The sequence below is a fragment of the Poecilia mexicana genome, unplaced genomic scaffold, assembly GCF_051168715.1.
Source record: "Poecilia mexicana isolate PSO_F unplaced genomic scaffold, ASM5116871v1 scaffold_21, whole genome shotgun sequence".
Lineage (NCBI taxonomy): Eukaryota > Metazoa > Chordata > Actinopteri > Cyprinodontiformes > Poeciliidae > Poecilia > Poecilia mexicana.
Genome location: NW_028263390.1, coordinates 4144688 through 4164453, shown reverse-complemented (window position 1 = coordinate 4164453; position 19766 = coordinate 4144688). Strand labels below are relative to the sequence as shown.

The following is a 19766-nucleotide window of genomic DNA, read 5'->3' as shown; positions in this document are numbered from 1 at the left end:
TAACGGTCTTCCTTTTCTCTGCTCTTGGGACTACAGCCAATGAGCGCCACGGAAAATGAATGACACTTCTAGATTGGATGCTTTGCAAACGTCATCCAACAGTGTGTCAAGTAGCTTTGCAGCCAGGTATTTCAGCTTCCCCAGCTGCATTTTCTTTCAAATATCTTAAATATACTCTACAAAAAAAAATCTATGAATAGCTAAATTTTCCGTGAATAAGTAAGTTACGTTCAGAAAATTCCACTAATACCAAACCGTGAATAGGCAGGTGTAAAATGTACATACTTTTCACCCAAAAATGTATACTCCTTTTTAATTGTTTTATTGTCTTTGAAGATGCTTGTCTGAAAATTATTATGAATTTGAATCTCCTAGAGGTATGAAGAACTTTAAACTTAGCTGTAGGCACACATCAACTTCAAGGTTTTCAGGGCTAGTCTACATGAAAACTGTTGTTACATCGTCAATGTAACAACTTATCATTTCTATAAAGTTCTTTATAAACAAGAACAATAGAAAGTTTTGTTCTTCTATCCGACCAAACCACGTTCCAAGGCACAATGTTTTGGGAGATTTTAACCATGCATGTCTGATATGTTGACAATAGTCTTCATTTTGCCTCTGTGCCTATGCAATGGTGTGTCATTTTTTTCTGTCTTACCTTTACTGTCATTGAACCCTGTTGCATATACAACCATCTTCTTGACCTTAAACAAAATGCTTGTTGAATAATAAGGCATATGTCACCATAATGTTGAGTTCTGAAGTGATTTACATTGTGTGTGTAGACGTTTTACCACAGAGTTCTTATTAAATAAAAAGACAAGCGTTTCATGGGATGTGGATTGAGTTTTAATCCACCAAAACCTGGTAAACAACAGCATAGTAAGGTCTTATTAAATCCTTGTTAACTCTCACCTCTGTAACTGTAGTGTCTTGGTTTCCAATCGCCTCAAGTCCAGCTGAGGCCTAGCGAGCGTTCCAGGGTAAAACTAACGTTCAATTCAGAGGAATTGTATCGGGTTTAGGTGTACGATTGCGATAAGGCCTCCCTCGCTCAGACTGTATCAGCGCTCAGAGCCTAAAATCCCTGCTGACTGGATGTCTGGTGGAGAGGGTGCAGACAGCCGACACTAATCCGGCCTCTCCAACACAGAAACAAACATGCTGCGTACACACACAGCGGTGTGCTGTGTGATACGCAGGCGATTCGTCCTGTGATGTTGGGGGTTGATATGCGAGAATACAATTATGTCAGCTGTTTGACTTCTCTCTCTGTGTGTGTGTGTGTGTGTGTGTGTGTGTGCGTGTGTGTGTGTGTGTGTGTTTTTAACTGATGGATTGTTTGATGCTGAGAAAAAAACACTTGTTCAAATTAGTATGGAGGTTCTTCTCTTAAACTAGATTAATAGCAGTCAGATTAGACAGTCTAGACTAAATCTACAGGAAATATTCATGTGTTGTACATTTGGAATTTGCATTTTTTTTTTATGAGGCATTAGTTAGGTCAACTCTGAGTGACCCCGTGGTTGCAGAATACATTCTCAAAAATTGGCCATCTCTTTTAGGGAATCTGTTGCAAACAAGTGAATGTATTTATTTATTTATTTATTTATTCATATTTTTTTTTACAAAAACACACCACAAGAGGGGGGGAGAGAAGAAAAAAAAATCTATTTTGGTTGTTTATGTTTTTGGATGGGAGCCATGTTAGATATTTATCTGCCTGAAAACACATGAGCAGAACCAACAAGGACGATGTGCTTGTGCTGCAGACAGACTGACAGGAAACAGACACAGTGGATGCTGCTGCTGCTCTGGTAACCCCTCACCTACATCATCCTCTTGTGCACAGTGCGCCGTGCCGCGGGCTGATATCTCTGCGCTCTGCCCAGCTGTCACCTCCGGCATTGGTCCACCAAGCAGACACACGTAGGCACGTATCCGACCAACCCCCTTTTTCCTCCGGCAGACTATAGAGCCGGCGAGCGGGCGGCGGGACAAGCCGAGGCAGTGCGAGGCAAGGCAGGCAGCGACGATCCGCTGCTGCAGCAGCTCGGACCGGGACGGTCAGGACCGAGGTCGGAAAAGTAAGAAAATCGAATTTTGTATACGAGGCGGTAGATGTTGCGCGGCTTTCTTGTTGCAAAAAAAAGAGAGAGAAAAAAAAATCTGTTTTCTTTTACAGCATGGGAGGAGGGAGGGGTGTTTCTCCTGAGGTCGGTCTGCGTTGCCGGGTGGAGATCAGTGAGCTTGTTGGTGGGGGGGCGGATGACAAACTGACACTTTTCTGTCGTTATTTCTTTCTGTAGCTCATCATAAAACGCAATAAATTCTGATAATCGCGCGTTTCATGCATTTAAAAAATACGTATTACTCCATTTCAGCATCGATAATGTTTTAGATGTATTTTTGTCCGCAATAACGTCTGCAGCCTTTGAATATGCACCAACAAATATGATCTATATTGGAATAATCACGGTATTTATTAGACTAAAATTAAAATGTTCGGTGTTTACGTCTATAGCAGAACCCTGTTTAGGTTCCTCTTGCACTATTTTGCGGTTCCACCGTTTTGCGGTCGGTTTAACGTGACTTTGCGTGGAAAAAACTCTAGATATTTTCAGCCGTATTCCCTCATCTAGCTCCGACCCTCCCGGTGAAACTCGTGTCCGAACACGTTGCTGGAGCGGGGGTGTGTACCCGAGAAAGCGGGGCTCAGCCAATGAGCGGCCGCGTTCCGCCCACACTGTGCCGCTTGTTTACTACTAACGCCGCGCACTGATTGGCGGAGAGCTGGGGGGGCTAGAAAATAGGGCTTTGTGCTGCGTTTAGGTGCGTGGAAAAGTACAGGACAGTGGGGCTTTCCTTGTGCCATGCACCGCTGGGGGTGGATTAAAATGAAGTAAACAACTTCCACATGCGCAGCAAATGGTTTGATAACAGTATTGGACGGGATATAGATACAAATATTAACGTTTTTCATGTCAATAAGCAATTATTTATTTATTTTTCTTTGCTGTGTGTCTTTTAATATTTGCTGCTCAGCAACGGTTGATACGTTCACATTGTTTTTGTGTGTGTGTGTGTGTGTGTGTGCAAGCACTTTCTTCTTTAAGATAAAAACCAACATCTCTTCTGTTTTCTTATTATTATTGTTGTTATTAATATTATTTTCTTTGATTAATTTACTTTGTCCCCTCGCCACGGCTACCATTCCCCGAATGTAACCCAATGTCAAGAATAGCTATACAGTGGACCTCTTTATTCACTAGTTAGCAACCACAGCAACCCGCGAATAGCTAAAATTAGCAAATACTTGATACCCCCTCTCAAATGCTTATAACTGCTTATTGTAAAAGTTTAAACACCAAACATACCTTAATATGGATGGACGAATATATACAGTGGAAACCGTAAGCATTACGCAAAAGCTAACATGCACGCTCTTCCTTATCGGGGCTCAGCCAATCAACACCAAGGAAAATAAATTGCGCTCAAGGATTGGCTACTTTGGAAGGGGCTGCCAATAGCATGTCAAGTAGCATTGCAATTAGTTTTTCAGTTTCCCAAGTTACTGTTTTTTTTGAGTCATTCATGTAATAACTGACTAGGCTAACTGCAGTTAGCAATACAAACAAATTACAATGTAATTCTAAGTATTTCATTCATTCAAACTGAAAGGAAGGCGTTTTCTAGGATTTCTATGATGATTGAGTTCATGAGATTAAAAGGGTCTAAAGAGCAAGTACACAATCTGTTATAAGAAAATCTGCAGCTTGGTAAGTTGAAATACATAGGCGCAATGCCACTTGACAAGTTACTGGTAAAGAAGCCAAATCCAGCTTCCTTGGCGCTGACTGGCATTTGAATGTATATTTGGTGTTTGAACCATTAAAATAGGCAATTAGAAGCAGTTTTAGAGGGCGTCTCAAGTATTTCAGACGCTCTCATTTGAGATGCCAGTATTTGCATGGGCCCAACCCATGCAAATCCTGGGGGAAAACTGTACATCCGTTAGCCACCCCAGGGTTCCTAAGTTAATGGTTTCCAGTTGATTTTCCACACTTGGACACACAGTAAGAGAACCCACTTTTTGCAACATTAAAAAAATTCTTTAAATGTCCAACATCTGAGTCTCTGCTGGTGTGTCTTTTCAGGAATTGCTTGTTGACTTTGGCAGCTTTGAAGTGCTTGTGCACTTGCAAACATACTCAATCTTTGCAGAGGGAGCATTTCGTTAAGCTTTTCAGCTTAAGTTTTGTTCCTGAGCTGTCCCTGCTGCAACTGAACGCAGCAGTGCCCTTTTCACCTTTTTAAGGCAGCAGGCCAAAGTACGTGCAGCCAAACGTTAGATTACGGCTGCTCAGAGTTTGAATCACTCTCATGTTTTTGCAGGGAAGGAGGCAAGCAAACAGCTATAAGATAGGAACTAAATCCATTCTTTCAAGAGTGTTTCATCATTTCGGACCTCCTGTGGTGTTGCTGCTCTTCACCACCAGGCTCACAGATGCAGGATGAATATTTGATTCATTTAGAATATTTTGGCTCTAACAGAAATCAACCATTGACCTTCTTTTTTTTTCTCCTGGCATTTGTACAAGCTTGATCTTTTTCTAAATTTGTCACATTACAACTGGGTATGCACTGATCCACTTTTCACTTCCGATATCTATACCGATATCTGATGTTTAGTATCGACTTATACCGATCCAATACAGAAAAACAGAGCTGAATTGACTTGAAATCTTTCTGTTTTTAAACACAGACATAAATGTACTGAATTACAAATTTATCAGTTAACTCTGCACCAGTACAGCACACCCAAATACATCAATAGCTTCACAAGCTTAGTCACACATGTAAAAACAACACAACTTTAATTTGTTCAGTCAATTAGGAGTATAACAACCAATAAATAAAACAATAGGTTGACTACCTTGGTCAAACGTGTAAAAATAAACTGCAAGAAAATTTCTTTCAAATGCTTCAGAAAGTGCAATTAGTCATTCTGAGTATAATGTAAAATAAATACATATAGTCTGATGTTGTTCAAAGCACAAAGCATAAAAAACAGACTAAGTAGATGTGCCCTTATGGATCGAGTATATTACCGTTATCTGAATTTTTTTTCAATATTTGGACCTTAGTAGATAAACACGGTTAGTGTTTGGTATTTGTCATTTTTTTAACATATCTGTATCGGTCCAACAGATAAAACTAGAGGTTTTTTCCATCTTTTTGCCATTTGTTTCTGGAATGGTAACCAAGGAGGTTGGCTATGTGACATTGATAGTGATGCAGAAAAGGATTGTGGGAAGTTTAACTGAAGAAAAGAATCAGTGGTGAAGTCACTGATGTGGTCGTTATTTTTATTTTTTTTCAAGACATTGAAAGGGTGATGAAATATATGTACAATATATAAAATATTGGCAAATATTGGTAATTGTCCATAGCAGAAGTATTAACATAATAGTGTCGTCCAAATTTTCATATCGTTGCATCTATCATTATTTTGTAACCTAACCACATTTTTTGTCCTTGAACTTCAGCATCTTGGTTAGTTGGATCTATTTTAAGGAGGAGGCATAAACTATCATTGTTCCTCAACAAACACGGAACCGGATCATGTTGTACTTTCACATCATGCAAGTCGATGTGCTAAGAACGAGCTACGTGTGTTTTCAGAGCACACACGTAGCAAGTTGTCTACAATTTGCAGCATCCGTCTGAGCAACATTCGTAAAGACGGGTGGGGGATTTCCCTTCTGTATCTGGCTTTATGTTCACTGCTTTAATATCACAGCATTCAGTGTGCATTACCTGAAACAGATTCCATTGGTTAAATCTCAGAACAAATCTTTATCATCATATCACTATGCAGTCCTGCATTAACATGTACAGTTCTTGGTGGTTACATGTTTATGTCTACTGTCTGAAGTGGATCAGGTGCATAATAGAGGCATGTGATACTCCAAGTTTTGGTATCGATCCAAAACCAAGTGAATACAGTCTCGCTGACACTGATACCGATACTGATACCAATACTTTTATTTAAGTCACATATATCATCAGACTTCTGACCTTTGGGTGTTTTAGTGGTAGCACTGAATTTGGACAAAGTTTATAGGTGTTTACAAAATACTTTAATAACATAAATATAATCTGTGTACACTAAAAAAAAATTATTTAATCATAAATTAAATTGTTGCAAACAATTATAATTTGAGAGCAAGTCAAAACTAAATCGTTTTTGAAGTTGAGTTGAAAAACTCCAGTACAAAAATAAAACATAATTTCAAGAATCTAAAGTATTAGTATTACCACACAGGTATGGATGCGGCACACCGATACTTGGTATGGCTATTACCGATATTTTTGGATAAATCCGCCCACTTCTAGTGCATAATATTGGTGGGTTGACATCAGCCTCCCCAACCAATCAGTTGATCACAAAACGAAAGGATGCTCCAAAACAAAAACAAAAGAAAGAACATCCAACTGTCCGTGTATGTTTGTAGCAAGAAGGGTTTGACCGCATGGAACCTGAAATGTAATAGCCCCCCAAATCATATACGCAGCCAGTGTTTTGCTGTCGAAAATGAGTGCACACACCTAAATCGTGGCCACTATAGTGAGTCAGTGTATTACGTAACTCTACTGCAATCCTACCAAGATGTGACCGTCCACCTAAACAGTCATGCTGGGGAAGCAGAGCCTTAATCAGAGAAGCAGCCAGGAGGCCCCCGTCACCACAAATCAGACCTTTATGGATGAGCAGCAAGAAGGAGGAGAGAAGGCTGAGGGTGAAAAGAAGCTGAAAGTGTAATACTCTGTCTCATTTGAAGTTCACTGCAACTTATGGAGGGCTTTCCAAAAAAAACTGTGTGCTGAAAGAGCAACATTGTACTGAACTTTCTGCGAATAGCTGAAATCCAATTCAAGGCTTTGCATGACTGAGAAAGTGATCTAATGCTTCATTTGCCCAAATCTGTTGCAGGTGTCTTGTCTGAAGCCAAGTGTGACGTTGTGCTGAGTCCCCCCTCACTGTGTGCAGCAGCACCATGGCAGCTATGGGACCAGAGAGCGGTGGTGGGACGGGGCCGGGCAGGACGGTGTCCTGCCGGGTGGGACAGCAGGACGGTCCGGTGACGGCGCACAGCGGCAGGGAGCTCAACCAGCAGACTCCGGTGAGAGGCCAGAGCCATAGCCAAATCATTCTTCTAATGAAATGTTCCCACTTAGAAGTTGTTTTTTTATCTTCTCATCTGAATCGTACAATTAGAGAAAGAGTGGCAAAGTTAAGTCTTTTCCAGAGGAACACAAAGCGTTCCTTCAAACAGGATCCCTGTTTTCCGTCCTCAGTTCATCGTAACACACCGCGGTGGCTCTGAGTCTGGCAGCCGCTTCCTCCTCCTGCCATTTATCCCCGGCAGATTTTGCCATCTACAGATGGACAGGAAGTATTCTCTTAACAGTGTTGTTCACAGCGTGGCGGCGAGGCTTAGTTGCAGAGGATCAAATTGTGATTTTCTCCAGGTTTAAACACCATGTGTGTCCAGTGATTCATCCTGATCCAGTAAAACCAGGAGGATGCAGCACATCACTCTGGCTTCCACTGGTTCCCTGGAGCTCAGAGAATAGACGAGGGCTGAAACGATTAATCGGACTGACTGTGATTAATCTATTGTTGAAATAATCGTCAACTAATTTAGTAATAGATTAATCATTAACTGGAGTACACTGACTTCAAAAATAATTACGCCAGAATTGTTCAAAAACATATATAGATTTTGCATTTAAGATCATAAAAAACCTACATCTGTAAATATATTCTGCCTAGAATTCGTCAAGATTCATAGTTTTAGTTTCACCCAATACAAATTCAGTAAAATAAAAAAACATAAAAAATCTAATGTAGACTTTAAAATACCTCTGTTAATTTCTAAATCACTGAACAGCAGAGCAACAAAATACATTAAAGATCTGTGGTTGTTGTATCAACTATCCAGACCTGTCAGGTCTTCTGGTTCTGGTTCTGGTTCTGTCACCAGAACCAAACACGGAGAAGCAGCATTCAGCTTCTATACTATACTAATCTGGAACAAACTACAAAACTGCTGAAGCGCTGAATTCCTTTATGTTAAGGTTTAAAACCCACCTGTTTGATTCATAAGAACTGGGAAATTAGCTGCATTTCCATTACCAATGTTCAAAAAACTGTCAATATTCTGCTAATGTAAATAAACCAAAAAATCACAATTTTGCAATTTCGATGTTTTAACATTAAATCTCACACAAATAAGTTTGTTTATCACGCGATAAGCCGATAGATAACATGCCGCGCCGTGATACTCCAACCACTTCCTGTTGTCTTCTTCATAGTTTCCGCTAGTGGTAACATCCTGTTGTTGATAAAGAAAATTAAAAAAAAAAAAGAAAAAACGTGTTTCCATTGGAGTTTTGTGAAATAAACCAACTGGGGTGTTTCCATTAAGCTAATTTATTTTCGACATGTCAAATTTTGAAATTTTACAAAAATTAATTTATATTTAATGTATATTTGCTTGATGATCTGATGATTGCATTTGAAAAAATTTAATGTTTACTTCTTGTTTTACAATTAGTGACTGTATGATATTTTTTATGGTATAAAATCGCTTTGTCCTGCCTTGTTGCTGAAATGTGCCACACAAATAAACTTCACATGTTTTAACACTGTCATCTCGTCCCTCTGCCACCTGAAGCTGCACACCCCGGCCAGCGTCCAGGCTGAGAAGGCATTCGGCCATCATCACAGGACCAAGACGTCAGGCTGGGGTAACTTTGCCGCTCCGCTGCAGAACATGGGCACCGCCATGCACCTCAGCAGCATGCCGCCCAGAGGAGACACTCCGTACAGGTGAGGGAGTGACACCCGGTGCCGGTGTAGCGGGTCGCCATGACAACGAATGCTTAAAGACATCTCTGCGTGTTGCTCTTCAGCTTCCGGAGCCCGGAGTCTGTGGAGATGGACGAGATAATGGCCGCCATGGTTCTGACCAGCTTGTCCTGTAGCCCGGTGGTGCAGAGCCCTCCACAGACGGATCCGGGTCCAGGTCAGACTGCATTCTGTGGTATTAAATACTGATTTTATTGGAGCTAAGGCTTTGTAGATCTGTCAGGAACATTATCTGTAAAGTGTATTTCTACTGGGACAGTTGTTAAATATCAGCAATTGCCAGTATTTCCTAGCATTTATACATTGTTTTTTAGTGCCCAATCAAATGCCAAGGCAGCTGATTGTTCCAGAGAAGTCTTACATAAAAGAGTCCCTCCACGATGTTGCCATGGTTCTGTTTTTGTGGCCTAAAATGACTGATTTTGCGGTACCTTTTTCAAAAAGTTGTGGTCAGTGTTGCACATTTTTTTAAGCTCTATTTTTGCCATGACATGGTCTTACAAAAAAAAAAGTTAGAAGTGCTGTACATAACCTTCCCAAAACAGACATAATCTTAATATAGTTAATATCAGGGATCTTAAAGAGACTATAAATAAGAGCTAATTCTTTTATTGTATCATTTATCATATAAAGCACTGAGCATTATTGCCAGTTTGTTCTTCATCCCCAAAGTTGTTTATTTAATGATTATTTTCTTGCCCTATGTCCTTGTATGCAATGACTGTGCCAGAACCAAGGCCACATGTTTGATATAAACTCACCTGCCTCAGTAAAATAAATATTAATCTTAAGATAACGAGGAGTGGACCACAGGGGAATAAATATGCTATAGTGAGATTGGACGTTTTTACAAAAGACCCAAATCTCGACCAGTTCGTGACGCCAATTGTTCTCTGTTGGGTGAAGCAGCACAGCGCGCGGCTGACTGCCGTTTATACCTCTTCAAAAAACCTCAGGAAGTTAGTTTTGACTATGTGGAGGAGGCAGCATCGAGAGGTAACGATGTTGGAACGCCTTCTCGAAAACTAAAATCATCATCGTCTCCGACTCCAGCTGGCTCGTCCTCGTCCGTCGACATGGAGAGCGGCGGCGGCGAGCTCTCCGACAGTGGCAGCAGCGGCTACTGGAGCTGGGACCACGGCAACGGGAGCCCCGCCCCATCGCCGTCTGTCACCGAGGTGGACAGCAGCCCTGATGAAGGCCTGCACATGGAGCTGGAGCAAGGCGAGGAGCTCACTGCCAAAAAGCCAAAGGTGAGCCGTCTGGGCGGGAACCTCTGGAAGAAAGGCGCGTTAGCCGGCGGACGGATTCAGCCGACCCCTCTATGCTGCCCCGCGCTTCACCTCTGCTTCCTGTTCTTTCTCCCCGCAGAGCTCCCTGCGAAGTGTGTATAAGTGTCTGTGGCCCAGTTGTGGCAAAGTGCTGACGTCTTCTGTTGGAATAAAGAGACACATCCGTGTGATGCACCTGGGGTGAGCTGACATCATCGGTGCTCTACCCACAAGAACACTCAGTTTCACTCCATCAGTTTGTTCATAGTGTTTGCTCCATGACTAAAAATAAAGATAAAAGAAGAAAACAAGTTGAAATACACACACACACACCCCCACACACACCCCCCCACACACACACACACACACACACACACCCCCACACACACCCCCACACACACACACACACACACATGTTTGTGTTGCTATCTTTGTGGGGACTTTCCATTGACTTCCATTCATTTCTACAGCTTAAACCTTACCTTTACCCTTTTCCTAACCCTAACCATCACATACCTAACCCTAGCCCTAATCAAAACTCAATTCATACCTTGGCCCTAACTCTGACCCCTGACCCAAAAACAAGGTTTCCCCTCGTGGGGGCCAGGCTCCGGTCCCCACAAGGAACAATTGGTCCCCACAATGTAGTATATGTCAAGAAAATCGTCCCCACAAGGTATTACAAACAAACGCACACACACATACACACACACCTATGGATAGAGTGTAGAGGCATGGGCATAGAGGGAACATAGAATATAGAACAGGAGACGCATCTGTTTTATAGTGTCTTTAAAACTAACCACACACTGCTGATGGAGGAAAAGTTTATTGTTGCCTCTCGTGCTTCTCTTCTCTTTTTTTCTCTTCTCTTCTTTTTTCTTTTCTTCTTCTCTTCTCTTCCCTTCTCTTCTCCACGTGAGTTACTTGCGTATTTCTTTAAACCTCATTTTTAAAAATCATTTACCACATTTTAAATATGTCACTTCTCATAGAGATGGACTGAGAGTCTGCTGAATGCAATCAGACCATTTAATAATTTTTTTTGTATTTTGTGGCGATCACTCATCAGTAACTTCAAATCTGATTTTTCCTCTGATCAGTAGACGCACAACATTTAAGCGATAATGGTTGTCTTGTTGCTTCCTTCCTAATTCATTCCCTTCTGGTTGCATCTTGTCTATGCTAGCAGTCTTTTGTGCCAAGTGTTTTTCTTAGGCTGTTTTTTGTTTTTTTTTGTTTCAAAAGTTACGGCAATTTTATCGTTCCTTATTCTTCTAAATATTTAATCCCCCCCAAAAAGTCTGAAATCTTCATTACCAGATCTACTCTAACACATGGACTTTCTATAATCAAGCACTGAATGCTAGGCATTTAGAGTTTACCATTAATATTGCTAATAAATGAGGTGAAGTCTCAGCTGCCTCATACAGCTTTAATGGTGAAATAGGGAAAATGGTTTGTATTTGTGTGTTTGATCCGTCCATTGGTTTGGGTTTGTGGTGATATACGGCAGTCTGATGTTGGGGGGCTTGCGTGCAAACTGTTTGACCACCATCCAGTCTGAGTGGGTGAGAAAACCAGAGAGTTTAGCCTTTAAAGACATTTCTCAGCTTCAAAACAGCATTAAAAAAACAAGAGGGAATAAAAATTTCAGCGTTCTGAAGAGCTCTGTTGGTGAGGAGAAGTGAGAGTTTCTATCTGGGCCACAGTGAGAGGTGCTCTGAGTAACACTTCTTCTTCTTCCCTCTGTGTGTCCACTGCCATGTCCACCCCCACACACACTCACAAGCAGCAGTGGATCAGATCAGTCCCAGAGAGAGGAGGACTTCTACTACACCAAGATCTGCTGTGAGACCATCGAGGCCGGTTCCGGTCCCAGTCCCGGTCCCAGTCCCGCTGCCGGTCCGGCACAGCAGACTCTGGGCCAGACCTCTGCTGCTCTGCTCAGCTGGGCTTCGTGCGGGTCTCCATCGGGATCCGAGCTCCAGATCCCCGCGACTCACAGGCCCAGGTCCAACTCCAGCTCGTTGCCAGGGGCGACCAGACCCAGTCCGCTCAGCCAGTCTGCCCCCAGCAGCTTCTGGCAGATCCACACAGAGCATCTGTATCAGGTGGGTGCAGACAGGGAGCGAGGCAACAATTTGGGATAGACGGATCTGTGAGTTGGTCTCGGTCAGCTATGGTTTTGGTCCTGGAACTCTATTATTACTTTATTGCTATTGAAACATGAGCTGACTTTAACCGAGGCAGGTGTAGGGCAACGTATTACTGTAAAACCCTTCTAAACCAGTTGTTGACATAAGTTGCTACCTATTTTCATGACTTGGACGAACTTTATGACACATCATATGTTTTTGTTTATGGTTATCCAATTCATACAACTTTAAAATGATAATATGTAGCAAAATGAAGATGAAGGAAACGACTGAGAGACAGTCAACTTTATGGTTAGTGTTAGCTTCTCATATTTAACCCTTGTTCGTGCGAGGACTGAGGCAAACGTAGAGGACTGTGGAAAATGATACAAGTTTTACGTGTGGGGTCGGTTACAAGCTACAAGGGTTAAAATGTTTAGCGGTTTAGTGTTAGCGGAGCTAAAATTCTTGTTTAGCGAATTACTGCTTAGTGAACTTAACATTTTGGCTAGCTGCGTCCGCAACTGGCAATATCTACTGCCAATATTAGCACAAACATATATTCTCCATTACAACCATGGCGTCCATTTTGAAAAATGTCTACCAGAAAACAGAATCACAAGAAGAAGAAAATATAGTACGATTTCTGGAGTTTGACACATTGTTGGGTGTTTTAGGGTGTTTTCTGCACTGAAGGAGTTTCACGTTACATGCTAGCAGTGCTGGTTCAAAGACCCTCCTTACCAGACAGCCCCCACCCCCTTCAACCAGACAACATCTAACGAACCAATGAGCTACAGCGTTGTTTATGCATCACAAAGCAGCACATTTCACTGCTGACCTGCATTTACCCTGAGCCACGGAGCCTGTAAATGGATGCTTTGTGACAGAAAGAGAGAGAGCGAGAGAGAGAGCAAGCTGCCGGCTGGCTCACTCGCTCTGTCGGCGAGACCAGACTCTTGCCGGCCTGTGAAAGCCACGAAAAAAAAAAAAAAAAAAACAGGTCACTGGCAGCAGCCAGCCTGCTCTGTCTCGAACAGCAACAAAAAGTGGCTCCCCAAGCCGTTCATTTCATACGTTTTGAATTTACTCCTAATTTCCGCTGTGAGCTGTTGTCGCCGAGCCGACTGTAACCTGGACTCTCACGGTCTCCCTTCTTACCCAGACGTTTTCACTTTTACTGCCTGGATTAACACGGTTAATACTTTATTGTGCTTTGTTCTGAAAGCTTGTTTCAGTCCTCTGCCAGGTTGTTGGGCTCACTGGAAGAAACGCGGCCAGGGGAATTGGTTAAACGGCACAGGAAATGATCAGTAACACTGTGACAGTTCAGGTTGCAAAAAAAAAAAAAAAGTCTGAGCCTGATTAGCTTTTCTGGTTCATCGTCAAGGTTGTCGGAGTCTGAATCTGTCTAAAGGTTTCCCTCTCTGAACATAACCGTGTGTGTTTGCTCTCCTGTGTGTCGTCCTGCTTTATAACTGAATAAGCTTCATAAAATGATCCAAGCTGTCCCCTCGGTGTGTGTCTGATGTGAAAAAGAAAAGAAACAATCATTAATTCAAACAAATCCACGGAGCCTTGAGTGTAGTTAATGATCTGCCGCCCTGCTCTTCCTGTTCCTGTTTGTGCTGTAAAGCCAGCCGCAGTGAAATGCCCTCGATGTGAAGCTGTCGTAATGCTTTCGGTCCGGTGTACACATCAGTCAGAGAGACAGTAAAGATGTTTAGTCGATTTGTTGCTCGCTTTAACTGGAACGTAGAAGTTAGTCCGTGTTTCAAAGCGGAAGATTTCAGAACAGACCTAAATGCTCCGTGTTTCTACACATTTTCAAAGAAGTAAAGTGCAGAATGTTAAGAAAATGCTTCAGGCACAGGATAATATTGCCAAAGCTGTATGTGAGAGTAAAAGTAAAAGTGATAAAAGCTGAGTTAGAGATTAGGGATTAATATGTTTGAAACAAATAAAAGCAGACTGGTTTGTTTGAATCACTGTTTCATTCTTCTTCTTTTTTTACTTTACTGTGTGTTATTGTAGAGTTATTGCAAGTTAAAGTTCATTCGAGATCCTTCAAGGAGTTGTTGTGAACGGCGACGCTGTGTGCAGGACATATCAAGAAAGAAAAAGTATCTCCAGTAGCAGTCAGTGTTTTAACAAATCTCAAGAGGCTTCTGACTGAAGATTGTTACTGTATGACAGTTTTGTGACTGATGCTAATTAGCTGCTTCCAGGTGTAAAAAAAAACCCGACACTTTGTTGCCACAGTTACACGTCACAACAACTGTGAGAGCAAAAATGATCCTAGAGACGCAGCATCAAGGACCAGACGGAATGATTGTCCAAACGTGTAACACTTCAACAAAACATAACGAACAAAAGTATAGAGAAGGACAAGTCAGAGCTAATGTAACAGAGCTACACCATGAGTGACGTAATCCTACAACCTAGCATGAAGGTCATTACTGCCACCTGCTTCTGTAAACAGTTCACTTCAGGAGCTGCTGTTGTTTTTTCTTTCCGAAAACTGTTAAAATAACACTGAAGTTGGTCCTTGGTTATGGAAACCAATACGATGTAAACTGATATAAAAGGAAGGATTTATAGTATAGATTAGCATAGATTATAGTGGAAACCTGAGGGAAAGCATATGAATGCTGTTCTTATTTTATTTTATTTTTTTTTAATTATGTAAAGCACCTTGAAATGCCCTGCTGCTGAAATGTGCTATACAAATAAAATTTGATTGATTGATTGATTGAATGAGTGGAACTTGTTTATCAAAGTCTCGCTTAGATTGAAGCTGATAACATCCATCAGTATCTTAGAATCTGACTCCATTTACAACCTGAAAGTGAACCTGCTGAGTTAAAGTTCTCCTCTTCTCTTTCTCCAGGCCTGCAGCCCTGTTCAGGTATCTATGGCCCCCAGAAGCCCGTGCAGTCAGGGCTGGACCCCTTCTGGCTCGGTACCCGGCCACAGCAACGCTCCGGTGAGTCTTTAGTCTGAGCCTGGGTGTGCTTTAATGCAAAAATAGGCCCTGCTAAAGCTAACCATCTACTGATATCAAACTAGAGCCCTCCATAGTTGTATAATTATAGTATTAGTAGTGTCTGCTACTACACTACTAATATGTGTAGAAACATCTGCTATTAATGTTTTAGTAGCTGATAAGCTAATGTCTTATCATGTAAGACGCTAGCAAATAAGACTTTCAGCTCATGCCTAGAAGACATTAACTACTAAGACATTTAGCTTAATAGCCAAACATTTATTAAGATCAAAGTGGGGCCCTAGTTGTATAATCATTATATTTGTAGTGTTTGCTGCACTAACAGGGTGTAGAAACATCTGCCACACGTTAGCTACTAATATCTTAGTAGCTGTTAGCTGTTAATGTCTTATGAAACAAATAAGACATTAGTAGCTGTTAGTAGATAAGCTAGCTTAATAGCTAACATCTTAGGTAACATTTTCAAGCTAAGATGTTAGCTTAGTTAGCTACTGAGCTAACTGAGCTAATTATTGTATTAGTCGTGTTTGCTACTACCCTACTAACAGTATGTATAGAAACATCTACTACATGTTAGCTAGTAACGTCTTAGTAGCTACTAAGCTCAATGTATTTGTAGCTAATATCTACTAAGCTACTAAGATCAAACTGGAGTCCTCCATAGTTGTATAATTATTGTATTAGCAGTGTCTGCTGTTGTTCCTAGCGTCTGCTTCTCCTCCTCAGATGGTGAAACCTCGCTGCCGCTCAGTCAGCGTTGGGGAACAGTGGCTGCAGCAGAACAGGCTGCAGCCAATGAGTGTGTCTCCCTCCCGCAACCACTGCTCCTTCAGGTAATACAGCCTCCACCAGACAGGCTGCAATAGCTGAAACACACTGCCTCGATGTGAATGCTGGAGTTACAATTGAAAGTGGGGGGTAAAATGGGAAGTAAAGGTTCTAAAGTGTTAGCGGCTTGGTGGCCAAAGCAGCCAGGAGGTGTAGAAAATCTCTCTGGTTTGGATTGTCTTTATTAATTTACATTTGCATCATTGAACTAAAGTCATATTTTGTAGGGATGGTGTAAAGCAGGGGTCCCCAAGCTATGGCCTGCGGGCTGGATCCGGCCCGCCACGTCATTTGGTCTGGCCCCCTGAACAATGCCGGATCCGGCCCGCCTCCTCATACCAGAGAGCATTCAGTGTTTTTTTTCATATATTGTATTTTCTGGTTTATATGTGGATTTTTCTTCAACCAGCAGGGGGGCTCTTGAGCAGATGTGAAACTAACTTTCCCTCAGTGGAATATATACTAGTCAGTCCCAGTCACCGTTTCACTCACGGTTTTTTCCATTTGCATTCTGGGTAAAAATCTATCTAAAAGCGCGAATGTGTCGTCGACCCCACCCCCCGCTCGACAGTTTCGAAGACAGAGCAGGGCACCCCCCCCCTCGACAAGAATTTTCTAAGGTTTCTTTCTCCAAAAACTAAGACCGGCCCCCGACCAGAGAAAGGAACAGCTATGTGGCCCTTGCAGGAAAATGTTTGGGGACCCCTGGTGTAAAGGATCAAAACGGTCTGATTATATAAATGTATAAGACAGGATAAGGGTTCAAAAAAATTAAATTAAAGACAGTCATCAATAACAGGGGAAGATATGAAGCAGTAAAAGTAAAAAAAATATGTATGAATAAAATAAAATAGAAAAATAAAAAAGTTTTGAACCCATTAAGGAGTCCTGAGGAACACCAAAACACTGAGTTTCCTCATCCCACACTGTTTTAGTTTAAGTAATTCATTTGCTATCGTTAAAAGTGTAAGGCTTTTTTTATTTAAGTCTAGGACCACCGTACCTCCAAATGCTTAATTATCTATTGATTATCTAGGAATTTGTTTGATCTTTCAATTTGTAATCTAAATTTTGTGATGCTCTACAAGATAACAACAGCTATGTCTTAAAATGTTAAAAACAATAAGTAGATTACGACTTTGTTCTCGTAGGTTCCAACGCCCTCCCCTTCCAGACACACAAATGGCAACAAGATAAAAATAAACATCAGCTGTTAAGATTGGCCCGGTTTTAGTCATCAGACCGATATCGATATGTTAAAAAGAATGACTAAAACTGGTCGATACTAGTGTTAATGCCGATATATCGCACGTTAATAATTTAACATGCTAATATCTGATGCATCTGTACATAACAGCGATTGGTTCGTGTCTCGCTCCAGGAAGGGCCGTGGGGAGGCCAAGAAGTGCCGCAAGGTGTACGGCGTGGAGCGCAAGGACCAGTGGTGCACCGCCTGCCGCTGGAAAAAGGCCTGCCAGCGCTTCCCCGACTAGAGCGGATGGACGGCTGGACGGATGGACGGACGTGTGCGAACAGAGACTTTTATCGAAAAGAGAATACAAGAATATAAATCAAGAAAAACTAAATTCTTTGTGTTTTCTTCTCTTATTTTTTTTCTTGTTTCGTTTCTTTCCTAAAAGGAATGAAGATGGACTCTTTGTGTATCTTTGTATCTCGATCCTGAAAACTGAAGTTTGCGATGGTGCTGTTGACTGACTTTGACCATGTGATGTGCTAAGTCCTCTCTTCCTTTTTTTTTTTTTTTTTTAATCCAAAGCTCATATTGCCGCCCCCCGTAGCTCCACTGTATCCCCAAACCGCTACCTGGCTGTCTCTTTTCTTCCAGTCTTTCTCTTCCAGTTGTTACACAGTGGTTATGATGTACATTTTATTGTGTGCTCTGATGTTCCGTACGGACATTTTATACCTTTTTTTTTTTTATATATATATATATATATTATCGTCTCATCTAGCCTGTGTAATGGGCTGACTGATGTTTTTTTTTAAAATGTTTTTTGGCACTTTGTTGGAATATTAACTCACAAGAATAAGCTACATTTGGTTCGACTCAACCAAGTTCCTTCCATGAGGCTGAATTCCTTCCTGCCCAGGCGTCGGCACACGGACCCAGTGTTAATGGTTTTATCAGTTGAAGGTATGTTTGGAATCGTCACGGCAGCGGGAATTTGAGGAATGAGTTTGTACTAGAGGAAATATATTGTCAAACACAATAAAAAAGCACTGAGAATTCCAACGGGCCTTTGCTTCCTTCTGCAAACAGCGCATGAGAGGGCGACGCCGTTTGGTTGGTTTATTTCCAGATTGTTTATGAAGACAAAAACATAGTTAGATGTCAAACGTGTGGTCTGAAATGATCACTGTTCTCCAAAAAAGAAAAAAACACTTTTTAAGCTTCCTACATGTAAACACAGTGTATCATCACCCACACAGCCATTAGCATGAATCAATGGATCTTTTAATCAAACACTAGTAAACACTTCAGCACAATTAAGATGCACGGTAATGGATTTGACCTGCTCATAATGGCAAAACAAATACAACTTTTTTTGTATTATTATTTTGATTAAGCAGAAACATTGTTTTGTGCGTCATAGTAACCGAACAGCACAGTTCTCCTCAGGTGGTATATTAATAGATTTTTATTTTTTTTTTATTTTTTTTTTAGGATTTTTGCATAAATGCTCTAAAACCATTAAGTAGACAATATGTGCAGATAATTCTCTTAGAATATTCGAGAATAAATCCATGCAGGCTCTGTATGGAGGCTGAAAATAGTTCAATAATAAATGTTACAATGTTTTTTGTTTTGTTTTCTTTCTTATCAAACTTTAAACTGTTCAAGTTTTTATTGTTTGGTTTATTTAAACAGAAGTTGATGATCATACACGTGGGAATTGGCAGTTTCAAAGTAACCCAAATTATTAGGGACGTTATAAAACTAGTGTGGATTCCAAGTTCTTTAAGTTTATTCAGTGGAAACGTTTTTATTGATTTACTTATTTCGGTCATTTTTAACCTTCGGACACCAGAGGGCAGTAATGCTCCACAGGGAGAAGCTACGTGACGGAAATCTGCTTTTCACTCCGTCTCAATCAACTTATAATGTTCGGAGCTCCCAAGGAAAACTTCCACATAATGGCCAAAATTTGAACAAGTATTTTATTTTTTATTATTATTATTTTCCTTTACGGTCTCTTTTTCCGTCGTTATTCCGTGGATTGTGCAGAATTCTGTAGAGTTTACAAAGTGCAGAAAAACCAATTTTATCTCCATTGTGTTTAATTAATGAAATTTCTTTAAGCAGAAAATTGGACTCTCCTAGCCGTAATTAAGAGTTTGTGCTTCAGCGCTTCCATGGTCCAACCTTATTTACAAGTAATTGAACTATCTCAGAAACACGGCGCTGGTCCATTTCCAATTTAATTACTTAAATCTGCGCTGACATTCGTGAAACTTAGAATTTATAAGTAGGTTAAAGGTGGGGATTAGTTTAGAGTCTGAAAATGCGTCTTTTTTTTCAAAGTGTAAGCCTGTGTTGCACTAGTTACATTGATGAGTCA

At 41.2% G+C, this 19766-nt stretch overlaps 1 protein-coding gene across 1 annotated transcript; it reads left to right on the top strand.

Moving 5' to 3' along the window:
• Positions 1 to 1667: 1667 nt before the first annotated feature.
• Positions 1668 to 18439, top strand: znf395b (zinc finger protein 395b). The gene is made up of 10 exons (XM_014973873.2): positions 1668 to 2090; positions 7001 to 7190; positions 8748 to 8902; positions 8986 to 9098; positions 9995 to 10194; positions 10313 to 10413; positions 12008 to 12326; positions 15241 to 15336; positions 16084 to 16190; positions 17567 to 18439. Exons 2-10 carry the CDS (start codon positions 7065 to 7067, stop codon positions 17676 to 17678), a joined length of 1329 nt encoding a protein of 442 aa, XP_014829359.1. The 5' UTR covers positions 1668 to 2090; positions 7001 to 7064; the 3' UTR covers positions 17679 to 18439.
• Positions 18440 to 19766: the final 1327 nt, after the last annotated feature.

What these genes read in the sequence shown, in the direction of transcription:
- znf395b (XM_014973873.2), top strand. Translation starts at nt 7,065, where the DNA reads ATGGCAGCTATGGGACCAGAGAGCGGTGGTGGGACGGGGCCGGGCAGG. An exon ending in TCACTGCCAAAAAGCCAAAG is followed by an intron (nt 10,195 to 10,312) that starts GTGAGCCGTCTG and finishes TTCTCCCCGCAG; the next exon opens with AGCTCCCTGCGAAGTGTGTA. An exon ending in ATCCGTGTGATGCACCTGGG is followed by an intron (nt 10,414 to 12,007) that starts GTGAGCTGACAT and finishes ACTCACAAGCAG; the next exon opens with CAGTGGATCAGATCAGTCCC.